Source organism: Oryzias melastigma, linkage group LG18 (genome assembly GCF_002922805.2).
Source record: "Oryzias melastigma strain HK-1 linkage group LG18, ASM292280v2, whole genome shotgun sequence".
Classification (NCBI taxonomy): domain Eukaryota; kingdom Metazoa; phylum Chordata; class Actinopteri; order Beloniformes; family Adrianichthyidae; genus Oryzias; species Oryzias melastigma.
The window spans coordinates 17,394,957-17,419,154 of NC_050529.1; the positions used below are offsets into that span (position 1 = coordinate 17,394,957).

Genomic DNA, 24,198 nt, shown 5'->3' on the forward strand with positions numbered 1-24,198 from the left:
ATCTCAGATTTCTGATTTTAATCTCAGAATTCTGACTTTAATTTCAGAATAATAAACTACGGAGGCCCGAGAGCTACTTTCTTCAGTAAGTTTTAGCTGCTTGGTTTCATGTATGCTGGAGAAAAACTAACAAAAATGCCCTCTTCAAGTTTCTTTTTCCATGCTTAAGCTTACCAAAGGAAGCCACTGTGTTCATAAAGGAACAAAAGGTGAGTAAAAAGTATATTTATTTAATTGGGATTCCTAAATAAAAGCGCTAAAGACTATGCTAGCATTTTGTAAATGCTATATCAGATGTAAAACGTCTTTTAGTAAAGTACGGATGCTGTTGAAATATAAGGGTAAACATCTGTGAGTGACAAACAGTCTCAGAGTTTCAAGTTGTGGACAGAAAGTGTGTAGAAATTATGCAGTTTTGTTTGCATGCAGCCATTAACGTTCATCTACCAATCGTCTAATTTCTTGAAATTTTAAGATGTCTTACATGCTTCTGAAAATTCTACTAGACTTGTTATCCAAAAGATTGTGGTGCTATTTTCTAACAACAGCCACCAATCTTTACTTAGATTTACAACAATATTAAGCGCGCAGGCTTATTGTCACGTCACACATTATATCTTAAATGTTTTAAAGTCAGAATTTTTCATGGCTTTTTGTTTTTTCTCTGTGGCCCTAATCCTCTTCCGTACATCTACTACCTCCTTGTCATGAAAAAATATTTCATTTTGATAACTAGATAGTAAATATAATTAGTAAAGTAATCCAATGATCTTGATTAGCCCAACTTCACAATCAATTACCCTGATTCGGGATCAATTAAAATTATATGTAGAGGTTACAGAGGTATAGAGGTTAAAATCAAGCTAAAATATTGTTACAACTGTGAGAAACACACATAAAAGATGCAATATGTAGCCACAATCCTGAGGAAATTCATACTATATAGTCCCAAAGCTTGGTGTAAAACCTAACTAGACAAATATTATTGAGCAATTAAAAATAGTATTAAAAGAGGTGATATGTATTTACCAAGAAACATTTCGGAGAAAGAAAAAAACACCATCGCCCAACGTGGGGCTCGAACCCACGACCCTGAGATTAAGAGTCTCATGCTCTACCGACTGAGCTAGCCGGGCTGAAAATATATCGAAATAGGACATCTTTACCAACGAACCAGGTCCTCATACTTGTTTACAAAATTGTCTGCAAAAGCAGTGTTTTTGTGCCTATTTGTAAAAATAATAATGCAAATATACATTTGAAAATAACGTAAGAGTATTAAGAAAATAAAACATGAACATATAGTTTGGGTATAAATCATAATTCAACGACAGATGGCGCTGTGGTACAACAATAGCAGTAAGAAAAAAATATCTTGACTCGCATACACATATCCAACCAACATAAATTAAACAAAGCACGTGTATATTCTACGGAAACGCATTTATTTATTGCTAAGTTAAGCATCAGTCAAACCTATCTTCTAGAAAAGCCGCGAGGCGGAGCGGCTACACCACGTGACCCAATGCGGAAATTATCTCACAGAAAGTGGGAGTCTCACAGTGAGCGGAGATTTTGAGCGGACTCCTTACAGACTGCCCCGCGACTTCTCGAACAATACTCCACTCGCTCGAGCGTCTACGCGTGTTATTGATTATTTACCCGAGCGAATAAACAAAGAAAGGCGGAAAGTAAAGGTAAGCAAGGCTCACTAGCACAGTACGGAATTGGATAGTTCACCTCGACAACTTTTGGCGGAACTATTGACTCTAAAAGAGGGGGTCACTGTGTTTACAAGTTCTAGGAAAGCATTTTAGACATATTTCTCTGAGGTTATAACTTTGGTTGATTGTGTAACCTCTTAGCAGAAGTGATGATTATTTGTAATTGCACATTGCTCTGATGAAAGCCTTTGTTTTGGCAGTGTGTTGTGTTGTTATTGACAATAACTCAAGTAAATGGATTATAGTCTGTTTTATACACTTGCCTCCCAAGATTTCAACTCATAATTCATTTTTTTAAAAAACGGATTAACTAACAATAACTATACATGCAGTATCGATAAGTCATAACACTATATTTATTTTACTTTTTAGCACAATTTTTCATGTGTTTTTGCATTGTTTTCTGTGCTCCGGAATTGATTTAAATATTGTAATTCAAAAATAAAGTTACCTATGTATCTTTAAATTGTTTCATATTGATATATGTAAATAAATAGATTGTTGTGGCAAGGTTATGTTGCTTTATTTTAGTCTGGATGACTATTAGTTCAGAGTAAGTCAGAAAATGCTGAGCAAAGTGGAATATTTAAAGGAGGATCTGTGACATCCTTTCAAAACAAAACAGTGCTGTGGTTCAATTTGAAACAAATATATTTAAAAAACAGTAAATTTAATTAGTAGACTTTTTTCATTCATAAATGTATTTCGCATGTAGTAAGCTTTAGTACATCTTAAAAGTTTTCTCTCTGCAGTGCTGCATTAACCAGTTATTTTGTAGTGAAAAATGTATTAATGCCAATGAGTTAAAATTGTGTTTTTTTTAAACGTGATTGATGCTTTTTTCCAATGATGGAGGACATGTATAAAGAAAATTAAGCTTAAAATTCCATTTCTGAGTATTTCTTGATTCAAATCATGAATCATGAAACAAATAGGGTTTGAAAAAGCTTGTAGTTGTGACATAAAAGCTACAACCCGCTCCAATTTTGATGCATCCACTTACAGAAAAATAGATTAAATGTACGCATTTGTTTCTTGCATCTGGATCAAAACTGTACGGCTTGATAGCTCGCCATTTTTGTTGCACTGGTAGTGTTAGGTTGGGATTGTGAGGGGCTGTAAGTTAGAGGGAGAGGCTCTAATAGATGAATGATGGGACAAGTGGGCAGTATTTCCTGCCAAAAACTCAGATTTTAATTTCTGATGAACTCCTGCCCCTCTTCAGAAACTATGTCCTAGAAAACAACAATTTTTTGGGATTTTGACTAAAAATGGCAAAATTAAAGGACAACTGGGAACATTTTTAAAATGGATCAAAAGATGATTAGGGTGGGTATTTAGGCACCTAAAATTGCATATTTTGACAGTGGTTATGGCATTGCAAGTGTCATCTTCTGCAATTGTTCTTTTTGAAATAAGATTTTCTTTTAACGTGAGATCAATTAAAAATGTGTCACACCTCAGAAACCCCCATGGTCCTCAACCAGCAGGGACTCTCTGCATCTTTACTTCTTCATTTAGTTACACTTTTGATCAGAGATGCCAAACTTTTTTAAAAACCTCTCCAGAAATTCTTGGACTCGACAGTGAGAAATAAAACAACACTTTCAGTTAGAGCACAGTCTTAAAGATTAGTCCGGCGCTGGCGTTTGAACTTGGCTAACACTTTCAACAAAGCACCATTTGGCTTATTTTAGGCCTAATAGCATTACTGGCTCTGCTTTAGCTGTGTGGAAAACCAGTAGGAGGTTAAGTTATAATGTGATAGTGGGCATAAACTCAACTAGTCTTTAATATTATGTGAAATAACCCCTGAACATGTATAAGTTACTGTTATGTAACAACAATTAATTATTAAAATTATATAAAAAAAATTCAATGCCAATTTGTGTTTGATTTCTTGAATACGTAAATCAATTCTTTCAAAAGTAATTTTATTGCATTTTTCATTGAGTTTGTGAAGCATAAAGTGTTTTTTAAAATTTCAAATTAGTTTCCTAAAAGATCCACTCATAAAAATGTAGTTTTTAACTTGGATTTTTCTGATAATAAAGAAAATTAATCTCAAAATTGCTTTTCTGAGTATTTCTGTATTCAAATAGTTTTGAATCAGGAGCAGATAAAAAAAATACAGTTTGAAAAAAATTAATCCCCTTGTAGACGACTAGATTCACGTACGTCTTTATGTTTTCTTTAATGTGGGTTTTTGTGTTGTTTTTCAATTAATCTCAGTTTTACACAATTAAAAAACCAAACAAAGGATTTGGAGGACCTTCTTTGTGCTTAATGAACCAGCAGCTTCTGCCCCGAGCTAATCTTCTTACAATGTTTTGTTGTTTTCCTTTAATTGAAGTCTCCTCTGGGAGTCTGCGGTACACTTGGCTTCACATATTTATTGCCGGTTGTACTTCCAGCTAAAGTACAGTCAAGTTTGAAGGGGTTAAAGATATAAAAGTGTGTAGGGTAAACACGTTTGTTGTGTGAAACCGCTCCCTGCCTTGTTTTTCATGTAACTTTTGCCTGTCTTTCTTTCTGATTTCCAGTTCTGTTAATCTAATCTCTGGCGTTCGCTTCTCCTTTCAGTCCTCTGAGCTTTACACATTGCTGAGCGTCCCTCCCTTATTTTCTCCTTTCGCAGGGTCGTTCTGTGGTCCGACTGCTGAGATGACCGGAGTGTGACAGTAGGCCTCAAGATCCCTGTGACATGGCAACTGCTAAGAAGAGTGAGTTTTCTTTTGTGATACTTTACCTGTTAATTGACAAATATAATCAATATTTGATTATTACTTATTTTTTGCACCATTACCCAAATAAGTTGTCAAAATTTGTTAATATTTAATGATTTTTTTGCAATTTTTTGACAAAATTTGTAAAATACAGTAACATAAAATGCAGAATGACGATAATAACAAATCAAACGCTGCTAGTAACTTGTATTTTCTGCTTGTGGTCAATCACTTTGAGTTTTTTTAAATTTGATTTAAACGACATATTTCCTGTTGGGCTTCAGTCAAATTTAATTTAGGGTCTTTGATGAGTGGGTCTGGTCCAGCAATCTCACAGAGCCAAAGCTATCTGTCTTGTTGTTGCAGCTTAAGTGGATTAATTTTAGCCTGTCTTTCTTTCTTTTTTTTTTTTTTTCCTTTAAGGCCCCTTTTTCCTTAAATGGTTCCAATATGTTTGAGTTTTTTGGACTTAAATGACCCTGTGCTTATCATGTCCACTTTGTGCACAACAGTTTTGTGTCGGAAAAATCTCATCAAAATAAACCACCCACAGCGTTATAATCAGTTTTTAATGGCGTACTTTTAATACGCCTGGATAATTGTTGCTTTCTTCTTCATCACTTGACATTTTGTGAGTAATATTGATAGTCTTGAAGTCATAATCTTGCACCAGATTGTGTTTTTGCTAATGTGAAAGTTCTGTTTTTGTGGTTTTGGTGGAAGTAGTTCAAAAATAGTGCAGGACAAATGCTTTGAGACATACGTTTAGTCAAAGGAACTCAAATGGGGTGGATCTGGTCAAGTTGGTCAAAACTTTTGGATGTTGTTCAAGGCACATCTTCATGCAAAAAAAGGGGAAACCTGTGTGGGGCAAAAAAAAAAAACCCTCACTTATTACATTTACAGCATTTACTGGATAGTTACGCAAGATTTGAGGGCCCTGCGTCTCACCTACCTCCCTCTTACTTACCCTTATGTGTTGTTTAACCCTGAATTTAAACTGGTTCATCTGTGGTGCATCTTTGTTGCTTTGCATGGGGAGTCCGTCTCATAACCATCAGTTATGCCTTGTTTCCACTGAGTGGTCCGGACCAGACCAGTCCCCTCTTGGCCGATTTACAATGGTCCGGGCAATTGAAGTGAACGTTTCCATTGAGCAGTGGACCGTCAAAGCGCATGCAGACCGATGAAGTGGTGCCGCGTCAAAACGGTGCGACTACAGCGACTATGTTGAGCAATACTCCAATGTCCTTCAATGAATGATTTACACAGCACGATCTGAAGTGTTTTTGATGAGAATGGATCGGTAACGGACATTCTTTTGCGTGGAGGTTGGGTGAGATTTGCCGTGTCTCCGCCCACGATTATAGACTAGAGAATTTATTATTCTTTACAAGAATATTGCGGAGGGCAAAGAAGAATACAGCCGAAAAGAGGACAAAACTCAGTTTGGATCTTGAGTTGTTAAAAGTACTGGTCAGATGCTTGCTGTTGTTGTAATACCTTTCCACCAATCAATGGATTACTTACGTCGTGTGACGACAGAAGCTCCGCCTTAAAGGGTCTATTCGATTTTTCTATGGACCTATGACCATCGGAGTACCAGAAATGATACCAGTCGGTCCTGATTAATGGGTCCATTTTGGAATGGAAACGCTCAAAAGTCCAGTGGAAACAAGACATCTGTTTGCATTGTCTCCATTGCATCTCTGGTTCCGCCACCCCTCCCCCTGGCTCCCAGAAGAGGGCTTTGTCCTGCCACCCCCATGTCGAGAAGCTTGTCCCGCTCTCTCCGCTCATCTAGCCTCGTGTCCTCTAGTTCCTTACAGACACTTTGTCAAAATGCATGTTTTGTGACATAAATTATATCTTTTTGTACTGTTGTCTATGGTGAAATTGAAACTAGTGTTGTCTGCGGCGCGTGGACACCTTAAATATAAGATAGCATTTTATAAAGTTTTATTTTGAAAGTACAAAGGAAGTTTTAATTTCAAAATCTGGACCTGTTCCCGGTTGTCTGGCTTTTTGTCACAACATTGAATTGAGAAAGTACTCCTGGATAAAGGAAAACAGTGTAAACTATAAACTATAAAACTATGGGTTGAGTTGAAGGAACAACACAAGGTTTTAAAATTATTTGCCTCAGAATTGGTGAGTAAATGAAATTTTCAGGAAGATTTTTTTTTGCTAATCTGTTTACAGTATAAACTGTGTCATTTTTTTCATCATAGTAAACATTGAACAAACTAAATTACAGTTATACAAGAAAGAGCTTCTGTTTTTATTCTAAAATGTCATGGAACAATAACTTGTGGTATTGAAAAAAATAATTGCATCGTTTATAGCTAATGTTTCTACCATGACCTGCTTAGTTTATTGTTGCTCTCAGCTACAGAATACAAAAACGCATTTCAAGCTTGGGCTGTAGATGATGAGCAGTTTGAGTCAATTGTATGTTGAAAATAAAATTGAAGCGAACCGCTCTGGAGGCTGAGATCTAATGCTTTTTGTTCCCTGAAGCTCATACCAGGCAAGTCTGCATTTGTCAACAGAAGTTGCAACAGGAAAACCCTCAAGTCTTTTAAATAGGTGGGGGATAAGTGGAAGAAAGGGGCTTTCTAGGAAAGAAGCAAGCCTGTTTTACTGCTTTTTTTGTGTTTTTCTTAAGGTGGACAAGTCTCACCTCATTGAACTTCGGCAGTTTTAGTTGTAAGTGCATATGTGGGAGGTGCTGCGCTGCATACAAACGCCTTATAATCGGTCGATTTTTGGTCAGTTTAAAGTACTCGTACAGTTCAGAGTGGTTGAATTTGGTTGTTTAATTCTGTGTTTTGTATCTTTCAAAGTTTGACATTTTCCTTCATATTAACATAAATTCAACACAAATATAGATAATTTTCTTACACTGATAATTTCCTAAATGTATTTTATTGTTAAAGACATAAAGACACTCAAAAGCTTTGAAGGATCATCTCATCTCTCCATGCTGACAGAGTCGTGACAGTAACAGCACCACACAGTGGGAAGGGGTTATTATGTGAACTACATGATGGATTAAGGATTCAGGTCTTCTAATGGAGCCATTTTCTTCAGTAAATGCAAATGTTGGTGCCTCATCTGTTTCTCTAGCTTATTATACAAGTAAACCACAGCCGTATGTAGCAATATGTGCATTGATGTGTTCTGAGTAGGAGTTAATTCATGATAATATGAAAGCCCACGACTTCGGAAGTGTGTTTTTGTTTTAATGCACCAGCTTTTATAGTGTTTCTTTTCTTGTTTTCAGAGGAAATGTTTCGCATTTCTTGTGAGTTGTATGCTTGTTTTTAATGACTAAAATTTAAATCAAGAACCCCCAAATTGTCTTTTTTTTGTCTACTTTTTAAAAATTCTTACACATCATACAAATGTTCCTAAATAATTCTAGTAAGAGTTATGCTTCATATTTTATACATCATTTCATATAAATGGGGGACGCCCAAGCTCAGGATTTACCCTTTAATACTTCTGAGATATTGGTTGAATTTTAATAAATGAAAGCGTCAGATAAGAAAACTAATTTAAAAATATTGACCTGAACTGACTCCCGTCGTACGTTCATCTGGATTTGGGAGAAGCTAAGGATATTGCTCTGTCTGAAGCTTTAAGAATTGCGATTAAAATAGATTTGGCTTTTTGATAATCTTGACCCAAAGCTTCCTGTAAGGGATATTGTCAATAATACTAGCGTTTTTCTGCACTTCTCATTTTCACGTTCTACTTCTGGCCAGATTCTGCACATATGGAACATGATGTAACTGGCAAACTCATTATTGTGACCCACATTGCAGAGAGCAAGGGTTTCTAATCTGATATGAGTCTGAATATAAGTTTAATGGAACAGGTCTCATGTGGGACAGGAACGTCACAGGTTTACATAATACAGTTTCACAGGTCACTGCGTGTGTCGATGATTTTGTTTGTTTTCTTTCTTGTTTGTTTTATTTGTCTTTTAGACATCATACGTAGCAGTTCTGACAGCAGAGTTCTGTCCTGGGATTGCACAAAGGCTCTCAGTTAAAATCTTCTATGTCTGTATATCAGTCGGATTAACCATCAACTGATATACTTTTTTGTGGCCAATTTTAATTAATATTGGTGGTCGGTAACTGATATTTGTGGCCAAAATCACAGCAAAAGTAGAAATATTTGTGTCCAATTCTTGAATAACACCAAGTAAAACACTTTGTTTCAAAGCTATATGCAGGTTTTATTCAAGAGGAAAACAAATTACTAATACTAGAAAGAAGTATCTCTTGTAATATTAAATAAGCTCCACGAAAATGCTTATTTGTTGTAATCAGAGGCAGAAGGTGCACAGAGTTCATGGGTTCAGTTTAGATTCATCCATCTGTAATGCAAGTTTAAAAAGATGGAAAGTTAAAAGTTGGACCACAATCTGATAAAAGCTCAAGTCATCATCATTTATGACCTGTTTGGAGGACTTATAGTTGATAATGTATAAGGTATTGAATTGCATCCGGTTCCTCTCTAAGCAAAACTATCATAGTCAGCTCCAGTACACACTTCATTGTGTTCTGAGATCTCTCTGTAAACACAGAATTAGTTTTCTCTCAGTACTTTGCTGTTTTACAGCTTCTCATATTCTGTAGCCATAACATGCTTTCCTGTCCTGTCATGAAAAAGGGCTGAGTTAGGGTTTTAATACTCCTTCCTCCACACAAACACTTCTTATGTCACACACTGTTTTCATTTCTATATTGTCTGCATTATTTACAGTGGTGGGACATTACAAGCTAGCACAGCTGGGTTCATGTTTATTGTATCATGATGTTTTTAAAGCTGCATTTAGTTGCGAGGTGCAAACGATTGGAATGTTTGTTACAATTTTTGGAGAATTTTTACTGTTTTACATACTTCCAACAAATGACTAGTGAGCCTCGACTGTATATGAGGACTGAACTGAGAGACCCCTCCCCCTTGCGTTCCAAACAGGAAGTACCTGCTGGTTCTAAGAACCATTCTACTGAGAAATAAACGGCTATTCCTCAGTTATTATATTTGTCAGAGTAACAATTTTTTTGTTAATGTAAGTTATTCAAGTCCATAAACTGACCAATCAGAGGCCTCAATTAAAGTATGTGGTCTAATGTTCCAAACATTTGATTGACAGATTCTCCCAAGGCTCCCTACAAGTGGTAGGGGTGTAGACTTCCTACAAACTCACTCCTGATTGGTGAGACTCAGACAGTCAGACCAATCACAGCTTACTGATGTCGTCGAGCTCCAACCATAGATATATACTATCACAGGACAAAGTGAGGTGTCATGTCCCCAAAAGAAAATACTTTACCTCCAGCCAAATCCCTCACCATTGCTTCTGGATATGTGCGCCGCCATTTTGAAACCTGTCGACAGTGATTGGTCCAAGTCGGCCTGAGTCATGTTTATAGGGGAACTACAGTCGAGAATCATGAGTGAGCTTGTTGGAAGACCACACCCCTTCCACTGAAAGCGGGCTTGGGAGAAGCTGTCAATCAAACAGTGGAGGTGGGGTCAGCGGGCACCACATGTTCTTACTGAGTCATCTGATTGGTCAGTTTATAACTTGAATAACTTGCGATAAAGAAGAAAAAAACAAAAAGAATTAGAAAGAAGATGTTAAGAGTAAGGTACCAAAACAAGAATGGTTATTATCACAGGATATTTTGGCAGTGTTACAGTGCAAAAAAGTATTTTTCTATGCTAATTATTAGGGATTTTAAGTCTGTCATCATTGAGTATTTAGCCGTCAGTTTGAGTAACTTTTGAACAAGAAGAAGAGGAAGATTGGAAGTTTTTATTAAGAGCTTAATTTGTTTAAGTTTACATTTCAGCACCTTTTTAAAGATATTTTACTAACAATATAGTTTTTATTGAGTGGGTCTTTTTTGTAGATGAACTCCTTGGTTCAAAGTGATTGGGATCGATGATCAGAGTATTTGGCTCAATGCTTTTAAAGGACCAATTGTTTGTTGTCTTTGAATCAGTCTCTCTGGGGAGAGGCTGTTTATTTGCAGAACAAGTTTCCATTCTCTCTCAGCGGGTAAATGCCTGGGCTGGAACAATGAATGTCAAATTCTCAGTGTCATCTGACAGCAGTAGAAGCACATCGAGCTCTTAACCCTTTTCTTGACCCAAAGGTCCCACCAAGCCTTAAATAAAGCTGTCTGTAAAACGATAATGACTGATGGTCCTGTTGCTGAAAATAGTTCTTTATGGGTTTGGACTTACCTTTGGGGTCATCAATGTACAACTTCTCATGTGCATCACTTCAGATGGAAGTGTGATCGATCTTTGTTGGTGTTCATGTGCTCTTTTGCAGTGTGTTCAAAGGCAGGAGGTGTCCACTTCTCTGAGGAACCTCCTTCCACCGGAGTCCCCTCTCATGTTCATTTTGACGAGAAGCTGCATGACTCGGTGGTCATGGTGACTCAGGAGGATGATGGCAACTTCATGGTGAAGGTGTGTTCATCTCGACGTTTCTCACACACTCGATGTTGTTTTAATTTAGCCAAAACCGATTGAGGGTAATTCTCCGATTCCACTTGGGGATCACAAAGTTCTTGTATGCAGCCTAACAGCTAAAGATAATTATCATCGTTAAAAAATATGTAATAATGAAATATGATTTGACTTAAACTCAAACTCCATTGGCACCAACATTAGAAAGTAGCTGGAAAGTGAACTACTGGATGCTTCAGATTTATGTACAGCAAAAGAATGAAGAACCATAGAAGAAGAAAAAGCAATGGGATGTCTCCTTTACTTTTGTACAGTTAGACTCTGTCGGAATTCCCCCATGACTCCTCGGTTGGTGTATTATTTAGGGTGTTTGTCATTTTGTGTACAATTCCAAAACTCAGTACCCTGGAAATTCTGTGAAACACCCGTGTGCATTGATTCTCACTAGATAGGTAAATGTAGACCACAATGCATTGCAGTTGAATGATTTGTCATTTCAAACATTCTTTAAAGTTGTATTGAAATCCAGTTCAATGGATGGGTTAGGAGTAATGAGTGAATTTGGACACCACCTTAAAATTTTAGAGGTAATTCATGAAACTTAATTCAAAGAGTGGACTGAAAACAAAAACTGATTCACCAAAAATCTGAAACTAAAATAGATCCTAAAAAAATAGACGTGATCAATAAACCAATTGATTAAATCGATCTAAGCTTAATAGATCAATAATCGATCCAAAAAAATATAGATCGATCTAGCACATTAAGCTAAAGTCAGCTAGCTTGATGCTAACTCATAATGGGATTTCCCATAGGACGGCTAATGCTAACACACGGTTGACACAAACATTCATTGCTGACTTAATGAACATCTTTATAAACTCACAGGCATGCATTTTCCAAACTCATTTAAGGAAACATTTTTAAAGTAACTATTTTTGGTCTAAAACTCAGTTTTCTGCTCATATTTTCTTCTTCTTCTGGAATAAGAAGCGCGATCACCACCTAGTGGCCAAACTGAAACGCCCTCCAGGAGAGGCAGAACAATCGTTTGAGAATCCATTTAACACTGTATGCTGTTAACAATCTCATTATGATTTCACTAATACATTTTACAGTGTGTGAACTGTTTCAGATTAATAGGAAACTCTTCAATAGATTATTAATGTATTTCTAAACAAATGTGTCTAAATGTGTAAACTGTGTGAACTCAAATCGATTCAGGCTCTTGAATTTAATCAATTCTGGAAATACTTGGCGATACCCAACCCTAGCCATTAAAAGTCATAATGATCTCAGGTGCATCCATAAACGTTCTGATCCAAACAGTAGTTTGTGAGTTGTTCTAATGTTATTTTCAACCTTTTGTTAAGCAAGTTCTACTGAAGTACAATAACATGTAATGACTGAACACCATAACTCTGTGATTTGTTCCCACCTGTTTGACCTTGATTGGTAAAAACTGGTAACTCTTTAACACCGGAGCTCCAGTGTCGACATTCTGACTACAGTTTACATAACTCCAGCGGATTCTGACGTGTAGAAAAGCAGCAATGCATTGATGTTCAACACTGAAATGTTTACCCCATCAATGTAAAGAGAGAGCTCAGTGCAAAGCCGCTTTTCTCTGTCAGAATCAGGTGATTCACGTCGATTGGTCTAAGAGTTACAGTACATCAAAGAGCATGTGGGTGTGACATCTCTGGTGTTAAAAGATGGCAACGCTGAGGGTTTATGCTTCTTCCTTGCATTCACATGCTCGATGCAATCTAAACACTTCTGTAAAGATTCCTTGGAAAAAAGCTTTATTTTTACAGATATTGTAGATCCTACCTGTTTTTCTCATTAATCCTCTTTGTTCTTCACATTTTCTACAGTGTTTTTATTGTTTTCTTCACCAAAGCTTCATATCAACACAATGTCTAATGTACTCTATGTATGGTTCTGGATGTATGACGATGTAGATTTTCTAGAGATGGATATGACATTAGTTTGTAGTTTTAATCTCTTTAATCCGTTTTCATTGGTTTGATGAATGGGTCTTCATTTAGGACGAGATGCAGTGGGATTAGCTCTTCTAATCTGTTGTCTCAATGCTTAGAACAGCAATGTTAGACTTTTTCCTCTACACTCAGTTCTAAAACCCCCCAAGAATATACAATCTCCCAAAAGCATCTAAGCCAAATCAAATTTCTAGGAAAAATTATGTAATGGAGATTATTATTATTATTATTAAATAAAAACAGTAAACATTTGAAGCATTAATGGGTTTTTTTTAGCACCATTTCATGCGAGTTGTCTTCCACTTCTTGAGGTTCAAACTAGGTAAGGCACCAACACCTCCGTCCTTATAGACAAATATTTACAACATTATCTAAATTATAGAAATATAGTCTTTTTGTTTGGAGAAGTATATTGTGTGAATATAAAGTTTTCATATTTTCTTTTGGCTGGTCAGATTTTCTCCATGTGAGTTTTTGTTGCTGCTTGCACAATGACGCTTGTAGATGTTAAAAAATAAACTTCTTTGGACTCGTTGGAGCCTCCATTGTGCCTCACAGTGCTTCCAGCTTGGTTTCCCACTGTTTGTCACGGGGAAACAAACCCCAGAGAAGCAGCTGTTGCACAGTCAGTTCAAAGGCACACGGCTAAGTGTTTTCTGAAAGGTACACACATAAACCTCTTGACTTAACAGGCTGTGAATTTGATCTTTTTAAAGTGGCTGGCACTGAAAACAAAAGAACCTCTCAAAAGCTTCTTTCATTGAGGCTTTAGCAAAGCCTGCAGGTAAATTATGGCCTAAAATAACTTGTACTAATAATGTTTTTGTTCTTCAATTATCTCTCTGCAGATCTTTTCCCCTTTTTTTCTTATCCTAATTGATTCGACGAATTAAACTGTTTCTTTTTATGATTATTGAGAGTATGCATTTGTGGTGTCATCTTTGAGCGTCGACATGCAGTCAGGGCAGCCAGTTCTGGTGTCTCCACATAGATTATGTCAGTAGCTGTGGTGGTGGTTGAAGGGGGCGGGGGTTGTTGCTATGGAAACAGCAGGCTTGGTTTGCTCATCTTCAAATGGAGCAAAGATGCAGTGGGAGTATGTGGGCTGAAAAATGGTATTCATGCAACCGCTGGGAACATGATTTGAATTGCAAATATTTGCAGGACGTTATAGACGGTCATGTGTCGTCTGACCAAAACAAGAAGAGATCATTCTATTTTTATATGTGCGTGGTTTGGCGAAGAAGCCAAACTTTTCTAAAAGTTATGATTTGTGGGGGTCTTTGTGGGTTTTTTACCAGTGGCTACTGAGCAGAAAGCACAGATTTAACTGAATTATGAATGAATAAAGAAGGAAAAGTTTTGTTATTTTGGGAAATATTGACATAAAACAGCAAGTTTATTTGCCATTTTGATCTAAATAAATACTTTTTTTATGTATCAAGGCATCATAAGTCTTCTCCCTGTTAATTATATCTCCTAATCTGTCTGTTTCAGGTTGATTGGGTAAAAACTGCCTTAGCCTGAGAAGAAACCTCTTTATATTCCAGAAATCTCCAGTCTAGAAGGACAAAAAAGACAATTAGTTTAGAATACTTTCAACATTCCTACTTATTGTCATTTAATAAAGTTTTCTAGTTCTGTCAGAATCTACAATTCCAAAATCAAGTGCACTAGAAAATTCCCAGAAGTCTTTGCGAAAAATTAGCGTGCATCGATGCTCACTACATTAGCAAATATAGACCACAATGGACATTTTTTGTGAAAAAAACGTGTTTATATGTACTTTTTTTAATAAACCATCCACATTTTCATCATCAGAACACAGTGGAGCTACAAAATTCCCGTTATGAAATGTTCGTATTGATTCGTGAAATCAGTGACATGATATTCGGTGTTTAGAAAAACGAAAGAAAAGTGGTGAGCATCGTGTCTGACTTGCTTTTAAAATCCAATTATTCCTACACTCTATAGTTTTTTTAATAGTTAGGGATTAGGGTGAGAATTCGGACATAGTCTGCAATTCTTTTTATTTCTTTCATTTTGAATAAAGCAAAACATGTATAATATTTCTTCAACAAACCAGTTAATAAAAATCAGAAGAAACTAAAGAAGTTCTTATTTGTAAAAGTAAAAGTGTACATGTGTTGTCACACATGTATATTTAGAGTAAACCATACAGGGAGTTGGGAAGTGATGATGTCATTTTTTTTCATGCTGGCATCAGGTTCTTGTGTCATTTGTTTGTTTTGACTCACTCGTGGTAATGTTTAGAGCTGTAGGTGAGCAGTTTGAAGAGCATTTGCTTTCACTTGTGTGCGATAAAGAACCAAACCGAATAATAGTGGTGGCATATAAAGTGCAGTGAAAACAACGGAGCTCCACAGTGCAGTATGAGTCATAACGCTGAATTACTAAAGGAATAGCCTTGGCTCCCACGAGCCCACCATCATTATAAAGCTATACGTCAGCCATTTTTTGTTTAGCTCGGATCATGTGTTTACCACAGCTATGGACCCAGCATTTCTTAAAGTGCTCGATGTCATGATGTGTTTTTCAAAAGAAAATAAATGCAGATTATAGCTTCTTTGCTGAGACGTTTTTGACTCCTTGAGATTACTTTGGCAGAGTGATTATTGGTTTTCTCTGGAGGGCTCCCTTTCAATGCTGACTGTCAGGCTTTTCAGCAGAGCCTCCGCTTCGCCTATTGATGTAAACAGGGGTCACGCGGGGTTAGAGCTGTCTTGTGCCTCTCTACCCGGAGGGGCTTTACACGTTATCTGCCGCCTCCTTATCCACTCTTTTGATCCTGTCTCCTGCATGAGGATTTCCTCACTCCTTAGTGGAAATATTCCTCTTTTATGAGTTTTTCTATTTGCCAAGTAGAAAACCGTCACCAGTCACGCTATAACCTACGAACCACTCGTTTCTGCTGTTTTTACCATCTGTCGTCCTGTTTTTGTCTGCTCTTTATTATTTATTTATTATTATGTTCCCCAGCAGTCCAGGACTGTAAGGTCTATATTGTTTTTGGAATTCCTTATTCTTTACTGCAGGCTTAAGGAAACATGCCCCCTGACACATACTTAAAATCCAGAAAGAGGAATATTTATTCACCTGAGAGGGTGGGTGGAGTTCTCCTGGCTCAGGTTGAGGAGTTTAAGTATCTTGTTCACAAGTGAGGGGAGATTAACAGGTGCTATACTGGTCCGTTGTGGTGAAGACAGAGCTGAGCCGAAAAGCAAAGCTCTCAATTTACCTGTCAGTCTTCATTCCAGTACTCACCTATGGTCATGAGCTCTGGGTCATGACTGAGAGAACGAGATCCCAACTACAAGCGGCTGAAATGAGTTTTCTCCGGAGGGTGGCTGGGCGCTCCCTTAGAGATAGGGTGAGAAGATCTGTCACCTGGAGAGAGCTCCGAGTAGAGCCACTTCTCCACCACATTGAGAGGAGCCACTTGAGGTGGCTCAAACATTTGGTCTAGATGCTACTTGGACGCCTCCCTGGAGAGGTGTTCCGGGCATGTCCCACTTGGCAGGACCCTAGGGAAGACCCAGGATACACTGGAAAGACTACGTCTGTCAGACGGCCTGGGAACATTGGAGGAAGTGACCGGGGAGAGGGAAGTCTGGGCATCTTTGCTTAGACTGCTGCCCCGCGACCCGGTACTGGATGAGCAGAAGAAGATGGATAGAAACAACATGTGTTATATCTTCCCAATTAGGACTGCCATGATTAGTCAGCTAATCGACGACTAATCGACCATTAAAATAGTCGACAAATAATTTAATAGTCAATTAGCTGCTACTTTATATACCATGGAGTCGGAGTGTAGTGAAGTTGAAAGTTATACTGCTATTCTGCTACCTCTAATGGACTATTTTGGCATTTATTAAGGTTTTTGAGGCTATTTTGGAGTTGACTTAATTTCAGCTACGTGCTAGCTATTTTGGCTAATTTAGGCTTTTTTCAGTTTTTTTTAGGCTAATTTGGCATTATTTAATATTTTAGCTGGCCATCAGCCTCAGTGTTTTCAGTTTTTAGCTTTAGCGCTTTCAGCTATTAGCTTCAGCAATTTCAGCTATCAATTTCAGCATCTTCAGTGGCCAAATTCAGCTTACAGCATTCACATTATCATTATCACAGGTAATGCTATATATCTAGCTTTTAGGAACTTTAAAGCTAATGATGGTTAAGATGTGTGCTTCACATCCAGTTTGCACATAACCTGATAAGTTGACTAATCGGAAAAAATAATCAGATATTGGTCGACGATTAAAATAATAGTTTGTGGCAGCACTTTTCCCAATCAAGCTTATTGAAATGATGCTGGTTTATGTAAGTTGACTCAATTGCTTAACTGGTGCAATGGGGAGATGGTCATAAAGAAGCTACAATAATTATCTCTTTGGCTAAATATTAATCACATTCATGCATTTTGTTGGAAAATAAATTGTCTATTGATTTTCAAGTAGTTTGATTGACTTGGACTCGAAATTAGGAATTTATGAGCATCTCTGTTTTTTGTTGATTTTGCTTTTTAAACTAAATTTATTGGAATTTGCACCTACAGTATTTGATGACACATTTTTAGCTGTATTTCTTTTTTCCTCCCATAATCTGTCAACAATAATTTGTGTTCTGATATCCTGGATTTCCATATTTGCATACAGCATTTAATGTTCTCACATCTTTGATGTTTTCTTTTTGATTGGAAGACTCTTAAAAAAACTTCCTGTTTCAACCCCTCTCAGGTTGGCTTCCTGAAGACTCAGCATCGCTACGAGATTGTGTTCACCCTGCCAGAGGTGCCAGGTCTGGGTAAAAATGTGTGTCCAGCACCGGTGCCAAGTCCTCACCTGCGGATCACCAACATCCTGCCTGCTCCTGAGGGTTAGTAGGGCTGCCGCGATTAGTCGACTAATCGACGACTAATTTAATAGTCGATTGTTTGTTACTTTATTTATATGGAGTCAGCGTGTAGTAAAGTTAAAAGTTATAATGGCATTATGCCAGCTTTTTGGGCTGTTTTGGCATTTATTAAGGTTTTTAGGCTAATTTGGAGTTTGGCTAATATTTTAGCTACATGCTAGCTATTTTGGCTAATTTAGGAAATTTTCAATTTTTTTAGGCTAATTTGGAGTTTAGCTAATATTTCAGCTGCATGCAAGCCATTGTGTTTTTTTTCAGTTTTTTTTTGGCTGTTTTTGAGTTTAGGTAATATTTCAGATGCATGCTTGTTGTTTTGGCTAACTTAGGCTTTTTTCATTTTTTTGGCTAATTTCACATTTAACTATTATTGTAGCTGGCTATCAGCTTCAGCGATTTCCGCTATTAGCTTTAGCAATTTCCGCTATCAATTTCACCATCTTCAGCTATCAGCACTAGCATCTTCAGTAGCCAAATTCAGTTTAAAGCATTCACACTAGCATTATCACAGGTAATGCTATATATCTAATTTTCAGTTAGTATACTGCTAAAGATGGTTAAGATGTGTGCTTTACATCCAGTTTGCGCATGACCCAATTAGTCGACTAATCAGAAAAAATAATCGGTGATTCGTCGACCTATAAAATAATCGTTTGTGGCAGCACTAAGGGTTAGTAATAGAATAACTCTGTAAGGGAGCTGAAATAGTCGGTAGTAGTGCTCTTAACCAGCAATTGTAGCTTCATGTAAGCTGTGATTACAGCAGCAGACGGGTCACATAGTGCAACTTCAAAAATCAAACATTGGACACACGTGAGGGCCGGAGCAGCTGCTTCCATTGAATCGCTTCTCCAAACTTCAGCCAATAAAAGTGCTGAAATGGGCTAAAGGTGATCCTGTGATCTGTAAGGGGAGGATGCCCACTACATGCCTGTAACTGAAGGAGGTTATTGACCTTTATGTTCAGCTCTTTCCCACAGCCTTTCTACCGGGCCTTCCCACCGCTTTAATCAACGGTTTATTTATGAGTCACCTGCGTTGACATTTTACATTGTTGTCACTCTGATAGAATGACAGCCGATGAAGAGGTGCAGACCTGCAGCTTTTGAATGAATGGAACAAACAGTCCTTCTGCTTTGGGTTTTCTGTTGTTTCTAGGAGGCCTGAGGGTAGCGTGCGAGTACATGGCCCTGCAGGAGGGAGTCCTGTGTGAGGAGGTGCTGCTGCTGAGCGAGACCAATGATGACGTCTGTGTCAGGGTCAAAGTTCACGCCAGAGTCATGGGTGAGGCTGTTTTATCAGGATGCGCTGATAAAGATCTCGTCGTCCTGTGCTGATAGGGAGAGGTTTCGGCCTGCCAGGTTCTCAACACAAAGAAACGTTATAAATCTTTATTTTGATGCAGCTTTAAAAGTTTTTAGTTAGTTCATTCAAAAAGACTTTTTAATGGAATTTTCAAAAAGAAAGTTAGACTTTGATGATGAGCACTAACCATAAAATCTTAGCTAAAATATTTTAAATAATTTTACAACTTAATGTGTCCATTTAGTTGTTGTTACACAACAGATATGAGCAATTACACATTTTCACCTGGTACTATAGACCCTCTTTATGTGATCTTACTGAGAAATCAAAGCTGAATTCCACAGAACTGTTGTACTACTGCCTCCTACTGGTCAATGACCTGTCACTGCATTTTTAAATTCCAAACAAATATTTTTTTTTTGCTTTATTTTTTTCTATAAAATAACTTTTAACAAAAAGTCAAAAGAATATAGTTTCATGCTAGTATTGTTAGTTTATTATCCAAATCTAGCTTGTTGTGTCTTTTATTTTTCTGGTTTTTCACATCATGTTTAGGTTAGATTTCTGGTATTTGTGTGAGCAGATGGAGAATTAGGTAAAGGTTGTGTGTTTGTGTGCCTGTTTATTTTGTGTGTTCATGCATTTGTGTGTTTGAGGGGGAATCTGTCAGTATTTTTAGTCTCATGACCTGAACATCTGTGCATATTTGTAATTGAGACGGATGAAAAAAAACAAATCAGTGGATTAAGCTGTTCCTACACCTAGTTGTACATCTGCTGTTAGATAAGAGCCTGAATGAGGAAAAACAACAATTTTACTGCAGAGTAAATTTATACCACTATGAAAAAATCTGCTTTGTCTATTATATTGCATACACATGAATTGCAAAATGTTTAATTTTTTTATCCTTTTATTTTTTAAGGATTCTGGTCAATTTTGTAACATGGAAAATTTTGAAAAAAACAGGACATTTCAAAATAAACTGAGAATAGGCCAAATCCAAATACTTCAAAATAACAAATATTGTACCTGATAATTGTCTAGCCAGTAACTGGTCAACCCCTACACCACAGCCACCCAGATGGATGTTTTTTGGCACAGTAATCAGTGGCAATAAAGTGTCTGTATTTAAAGAGACTTATCTAACTAGCGATATGATTGTGGGTGAGGTAGTAAAATAGTGTTTTGTAGGTGTGAAAAAAAAAAAAAAAGGGCAAGTTGCATTGGCCGGGAATCGAACCCGGGCCTCCCGCGTGGCAGGCGAGAATTCTACCACTGAACCACCAATGCAGACACTCTTGGGGTGTTTCCATGTCCATAATCTCCCTGCAGTCACTCAGCGTCACATGTGTGGGGGAGGGGAGGAATTCCTCTCCTTCCCCCCAGCTCTGTTCAGCTCAATATGCATTTCAGCAACACAGATGCTGTTCTCTGTCTTTGACCTGTGTAGGAATATATCAAGAGCGCCGCGCATAAACCGTCTAGACAGCGTTTTAAACCCTCTTCATGTGATCTTTGTAGTTTTGTTCACTCGCTCACAGCAGCAGACAACACATTACTCCTCTCATCCAAAAACCTGCAATGAAAAGAGAAGCTCCACGACAAATAACTTGAATAAAGTTGCAAAATTAAGTTTAGCTCAAAAGTATAGAATAGTGGCGAAATAGTAGTAAAGTCTAAATCACATAAGTTCTATTGGAAAATGTCTAAAAATGTTAAACACTAACTTTGTTTAATTTAATATAGTATAATATTAATATAAAGTGTTGTTGCACAGTATAAAAATACACAAAAAAATGAAAATTATCTTAAATTGTAAATTGGGGAGAACGAAACTGCTGTAGAGTAATTTTACCAAAGTAAAATAAACAAACATAAGAATAATTTAGTCAGATGGATAAAGTTAAGAAATATTAATTCTAATTCAAAGCTGAAGCCAAAAACGACATTGTGCTAGCATTGCAATCGGCCTCATCAACTGTCTCAGAAAAACTCATTGCGAAAGATACTATGTTAGTAATGCTAATGTTGGTACAAATGCTAGTATTGCGTTCAGCATGATCCACTCAACTAAAGAAGCTAACTATACTAACAGTGCTAGTTATGCTAATGTGGCTAAATCTGCTAGCATGCTAATCTGCATCATGAACTGTCTTAGAAAAACATAAAAGGTGTGTTTGAGATCACCCAGTCATCTCAAACACACGTATTGCTCAAGATGCTAATAATGCTAACTATGCTAGTTATGCTAATGTTATTACAAGTGTTTCCATTACAATTAGCATGACCCACTCTCTCAGAACAACATTTTACTGAAGATCCTAGCAATGCTAACTATGCTAATGTGGCTAAATCTGCTAGCATGCTAATCTGCATCATGAACTGTCTTAGAAAAACATAAAAGGTGTGTTTGAGATCACCAAGGTGGAAGCCATCTCAAACACACCTATTGCTCAAGATGCTAATAATGCTAACTATGCTAGTTATGCTAATGTTATTACAAGTGCTTCCATTACAATTAGCATGACCCACTCTCTCAGAACAATATTTTACTAAAGATGCTAACAATGCTAACTATGCTAATGTGGCTAAATCTGCTACCATACCAATCAGCAACATCATCTGTCTAAGAAAAACCTCATTGCTTAACATTATAAATGTGTTAGTAATGGTAATGGTGCTACAAGTGCTAGCATTGTGATTAGCATGATCTACTGTCCAATAAACACATTACTAAAGATGCTAACTATGCTAACAATGTTAGTAAGGCCAATGTGGCTAAATCTGCTAGCATGCTAGTCTGCATCATGAACTGTCTTAGAAAAACATAAAAGGTGTGTTTGAGATCACCCAGGTGGAAGCCATCTCAAACACACCTATTGCTCAGGATGCTAATAATGCTAACTATGCTAGTTATGCTAATGTTATTACAAGTGCTTCCATTACAATCAGCATGACCCACTGTCTCAGAAAAACATTTTACTAAAGATCCTATGTTAACAATGCTAGTTATGCTAATGTTATTACAAGTGCTTCCATTACAATCAGCATGATCCACTCTCTCAGAAAAACATATTACTAAAGATGCTATGTTAACAATGCTAGTTATGCTAATATGGCTTGAAATGCTATCTTATCAATCAGTGTTATCAAAAGTCTCAGAAAAAAACAATTTGACATATTTATTTGAGATGACCCAGACATCACATATGAATCATCATGAAAATATAGCAAGAAAGAGGCGAGTGCAACTGGAAATCTGGCACTATGCTGACTACAAGCTGGCTTAATGACTACAAAACGATGCATTGTGGGAAACAGTGTCCTGACAGTTGTAGTTTGAAGGGAATCTGATCACAAGTGTCTGGTGCTAAATGAAGGAATCTGTGTATTTTGTGACTCTTCCTGTAAAGTAGTGAATCACTTTTTTGAATCATTTTTTTCTGTCTTCACCTCCAGATCGTCAGCACGGCACACCGATGCTGCTGGAAGGAGTGCGCTGCATCGGTGTGGAGCTGGAGTACGACTCCGAGCACAGCGACTGGCAGGGCTTTGACTGAGCCTCGAGCTTCTCTCCTTCATTACCACACACTTTTCTATCATGGATCCATGTACCGGTCATGCTTTCATGTAGAAAAATTAATGAAAGCATCGGATCTGATCAATAATCAACCAATGGCAGTCATGTACGAAGCGCTCCTCTCCATTAGTCCTGTTTATCTGCATTTTCCGTGTTCCGCCACTAGAGGGCAGAAGCACTCTATTAATCAGAACAACCTCTTATCTTTCAAAAGCTGGTTATCTCTGTTAAAGAAAAGTTTATTAGTCAAGAAAAGTCTGATTTTTTTTTTTGAAGGATGGAAGAAAATGAAACAATAATTCAATTATCTTTAGTGACATTTTCTCAACTTAGACATAAACTCTGCTTTAGTTTTATGTTGTTTTATGTTTCTGACAGACATTTCTTCCACCAGCAAATGGAAAATTACTCTAGAAATTTATCAGAAAAGAAGCAATGTTGCGGGTTTTGTGGTTTTAATTTTAACAGACATTTGTTTTAAAGTTGTATTCTTCTGTTAAGCAAACGAGGTGCACTTTTCAACCTTGTAAAGACTAACATGTTCTCCCATTTATCAATAAAAAGTGTTTCATATTTTGATTATGATGTAATTTTCTTTCAGACACCGTCAGCTTTTTTTGTGAAATTGTTTTTTTTTTTTTTTAAAGCCTTTCATGTTGAACAAGTGCCTCTCACGCTCTTCCCAAACTTACAAACTTATATTTCACCATTAGATCCACACCTACCTGCCTGTTTGTAGCCTCGTGTTTACCTCGTGATCCGCCTCACATCATTGATTTCCGTTGTGTTTCAGCTTAAATGCTTGATTGTTTTATTATTTGTCACTGATAAAAGATTAAGCCTTAAATCAACCTGTATTTTTATTTTTTGCTTCTTCGTGTGAGACCAAAAGCTGTTGGTGAAACACAGATGCTTTCTGCAAAATAGGTCAAGCTAATGTCTTAGAGTTAAACTGCTGTAGAATCTGGTAGGTCGGTGTTTCATGGATGAAGGAGTTTACTGTGTGATACCTGCTCCCTGTGTGTGTTTGTGTGTGATCTTCATTTTTTAAATGTCAACGAAATAAAACACATGAATCTGAATGTCTTGTCATTTCATTGTGGAAACAGCAGGGGGCAGTCTACTCTACAAAAGAGAATTTGGGTTAAATTATGGATTCCAGTTTGGGAAAATAGGAAAAATAAAACTTAGAATTATTTATGTCTTATTTTGTAGTTTCTATAAATTATTTACTTTCTTTTTTTGCACAAAATATTAAAAACAATGTAAGTTTTTACAGAAACTTTAGTCCATGAAGTCATTTAAACCATTTCATCCTCCAATATGTTCAAACACATATGTCAAGTATTTATTTAAAAGAGAAAAATATCATTAAACCAAAAATATTTTACATAAATATCAACTTAATGTACTTTAAAATGTAG

The 24,198-nt window shown here is 37.0% G+C and overlaps 1 protein-coding gene and 2 non-coding genes across 3 annotated transcripts; 1 reads left to right on the plus strand and 2 right to left on the minus strand.

Annotated features, from left to right (window-relative positions):
- Nucleotides 1-1,063: 1,063 nt before the first annotated feature.
- trnak-cuu lies at nucleotides 1,064-1,136 on the minus strand. Its single transcript has one exon. It is a non-coding gene; the product is annotated as a tRNA-Lys (tRNA).
- A 374-nt stretch (nucleotides 1,137-1,510) lies between these two features.
- lg18h20orf27 (linkage group 18 C20orf27 homolog) lies at nucleotides 1,511-23,856 on the plus strand. The gene is made up of 6 exons (XM_024288741.2): nucleotides 1,511-1,697; nucleotides 4,363-4,447; nucleotides 10,815-10,954; nucleotides 17,715-17,853; nucleotides 19,048-19,173; nucleotides 22,654-23,856. Exons 2-6 carry the CDS (start codon nucleotides 4,429-4,431, stop codon nucleotides 22,752-22,754), a joined length of 525 nt encoding a protein of 174 aa, XP_024144509.1. The 5' UTR covers nucleotides 1,511-1,697; nucleotides 4,363-4,428; the 3' UTR covers nucleotides 22,755-23,856.
- trnag-gcc lies at nucleotides 20,414-20,484 on the minus strand. The gene has a single exon. It is a non-coding gene; the product is annotated as a tRNA-Gly (tRNA).
- Nucleotides 23,857-24,198: the final 342 nt, after the last annotated feature.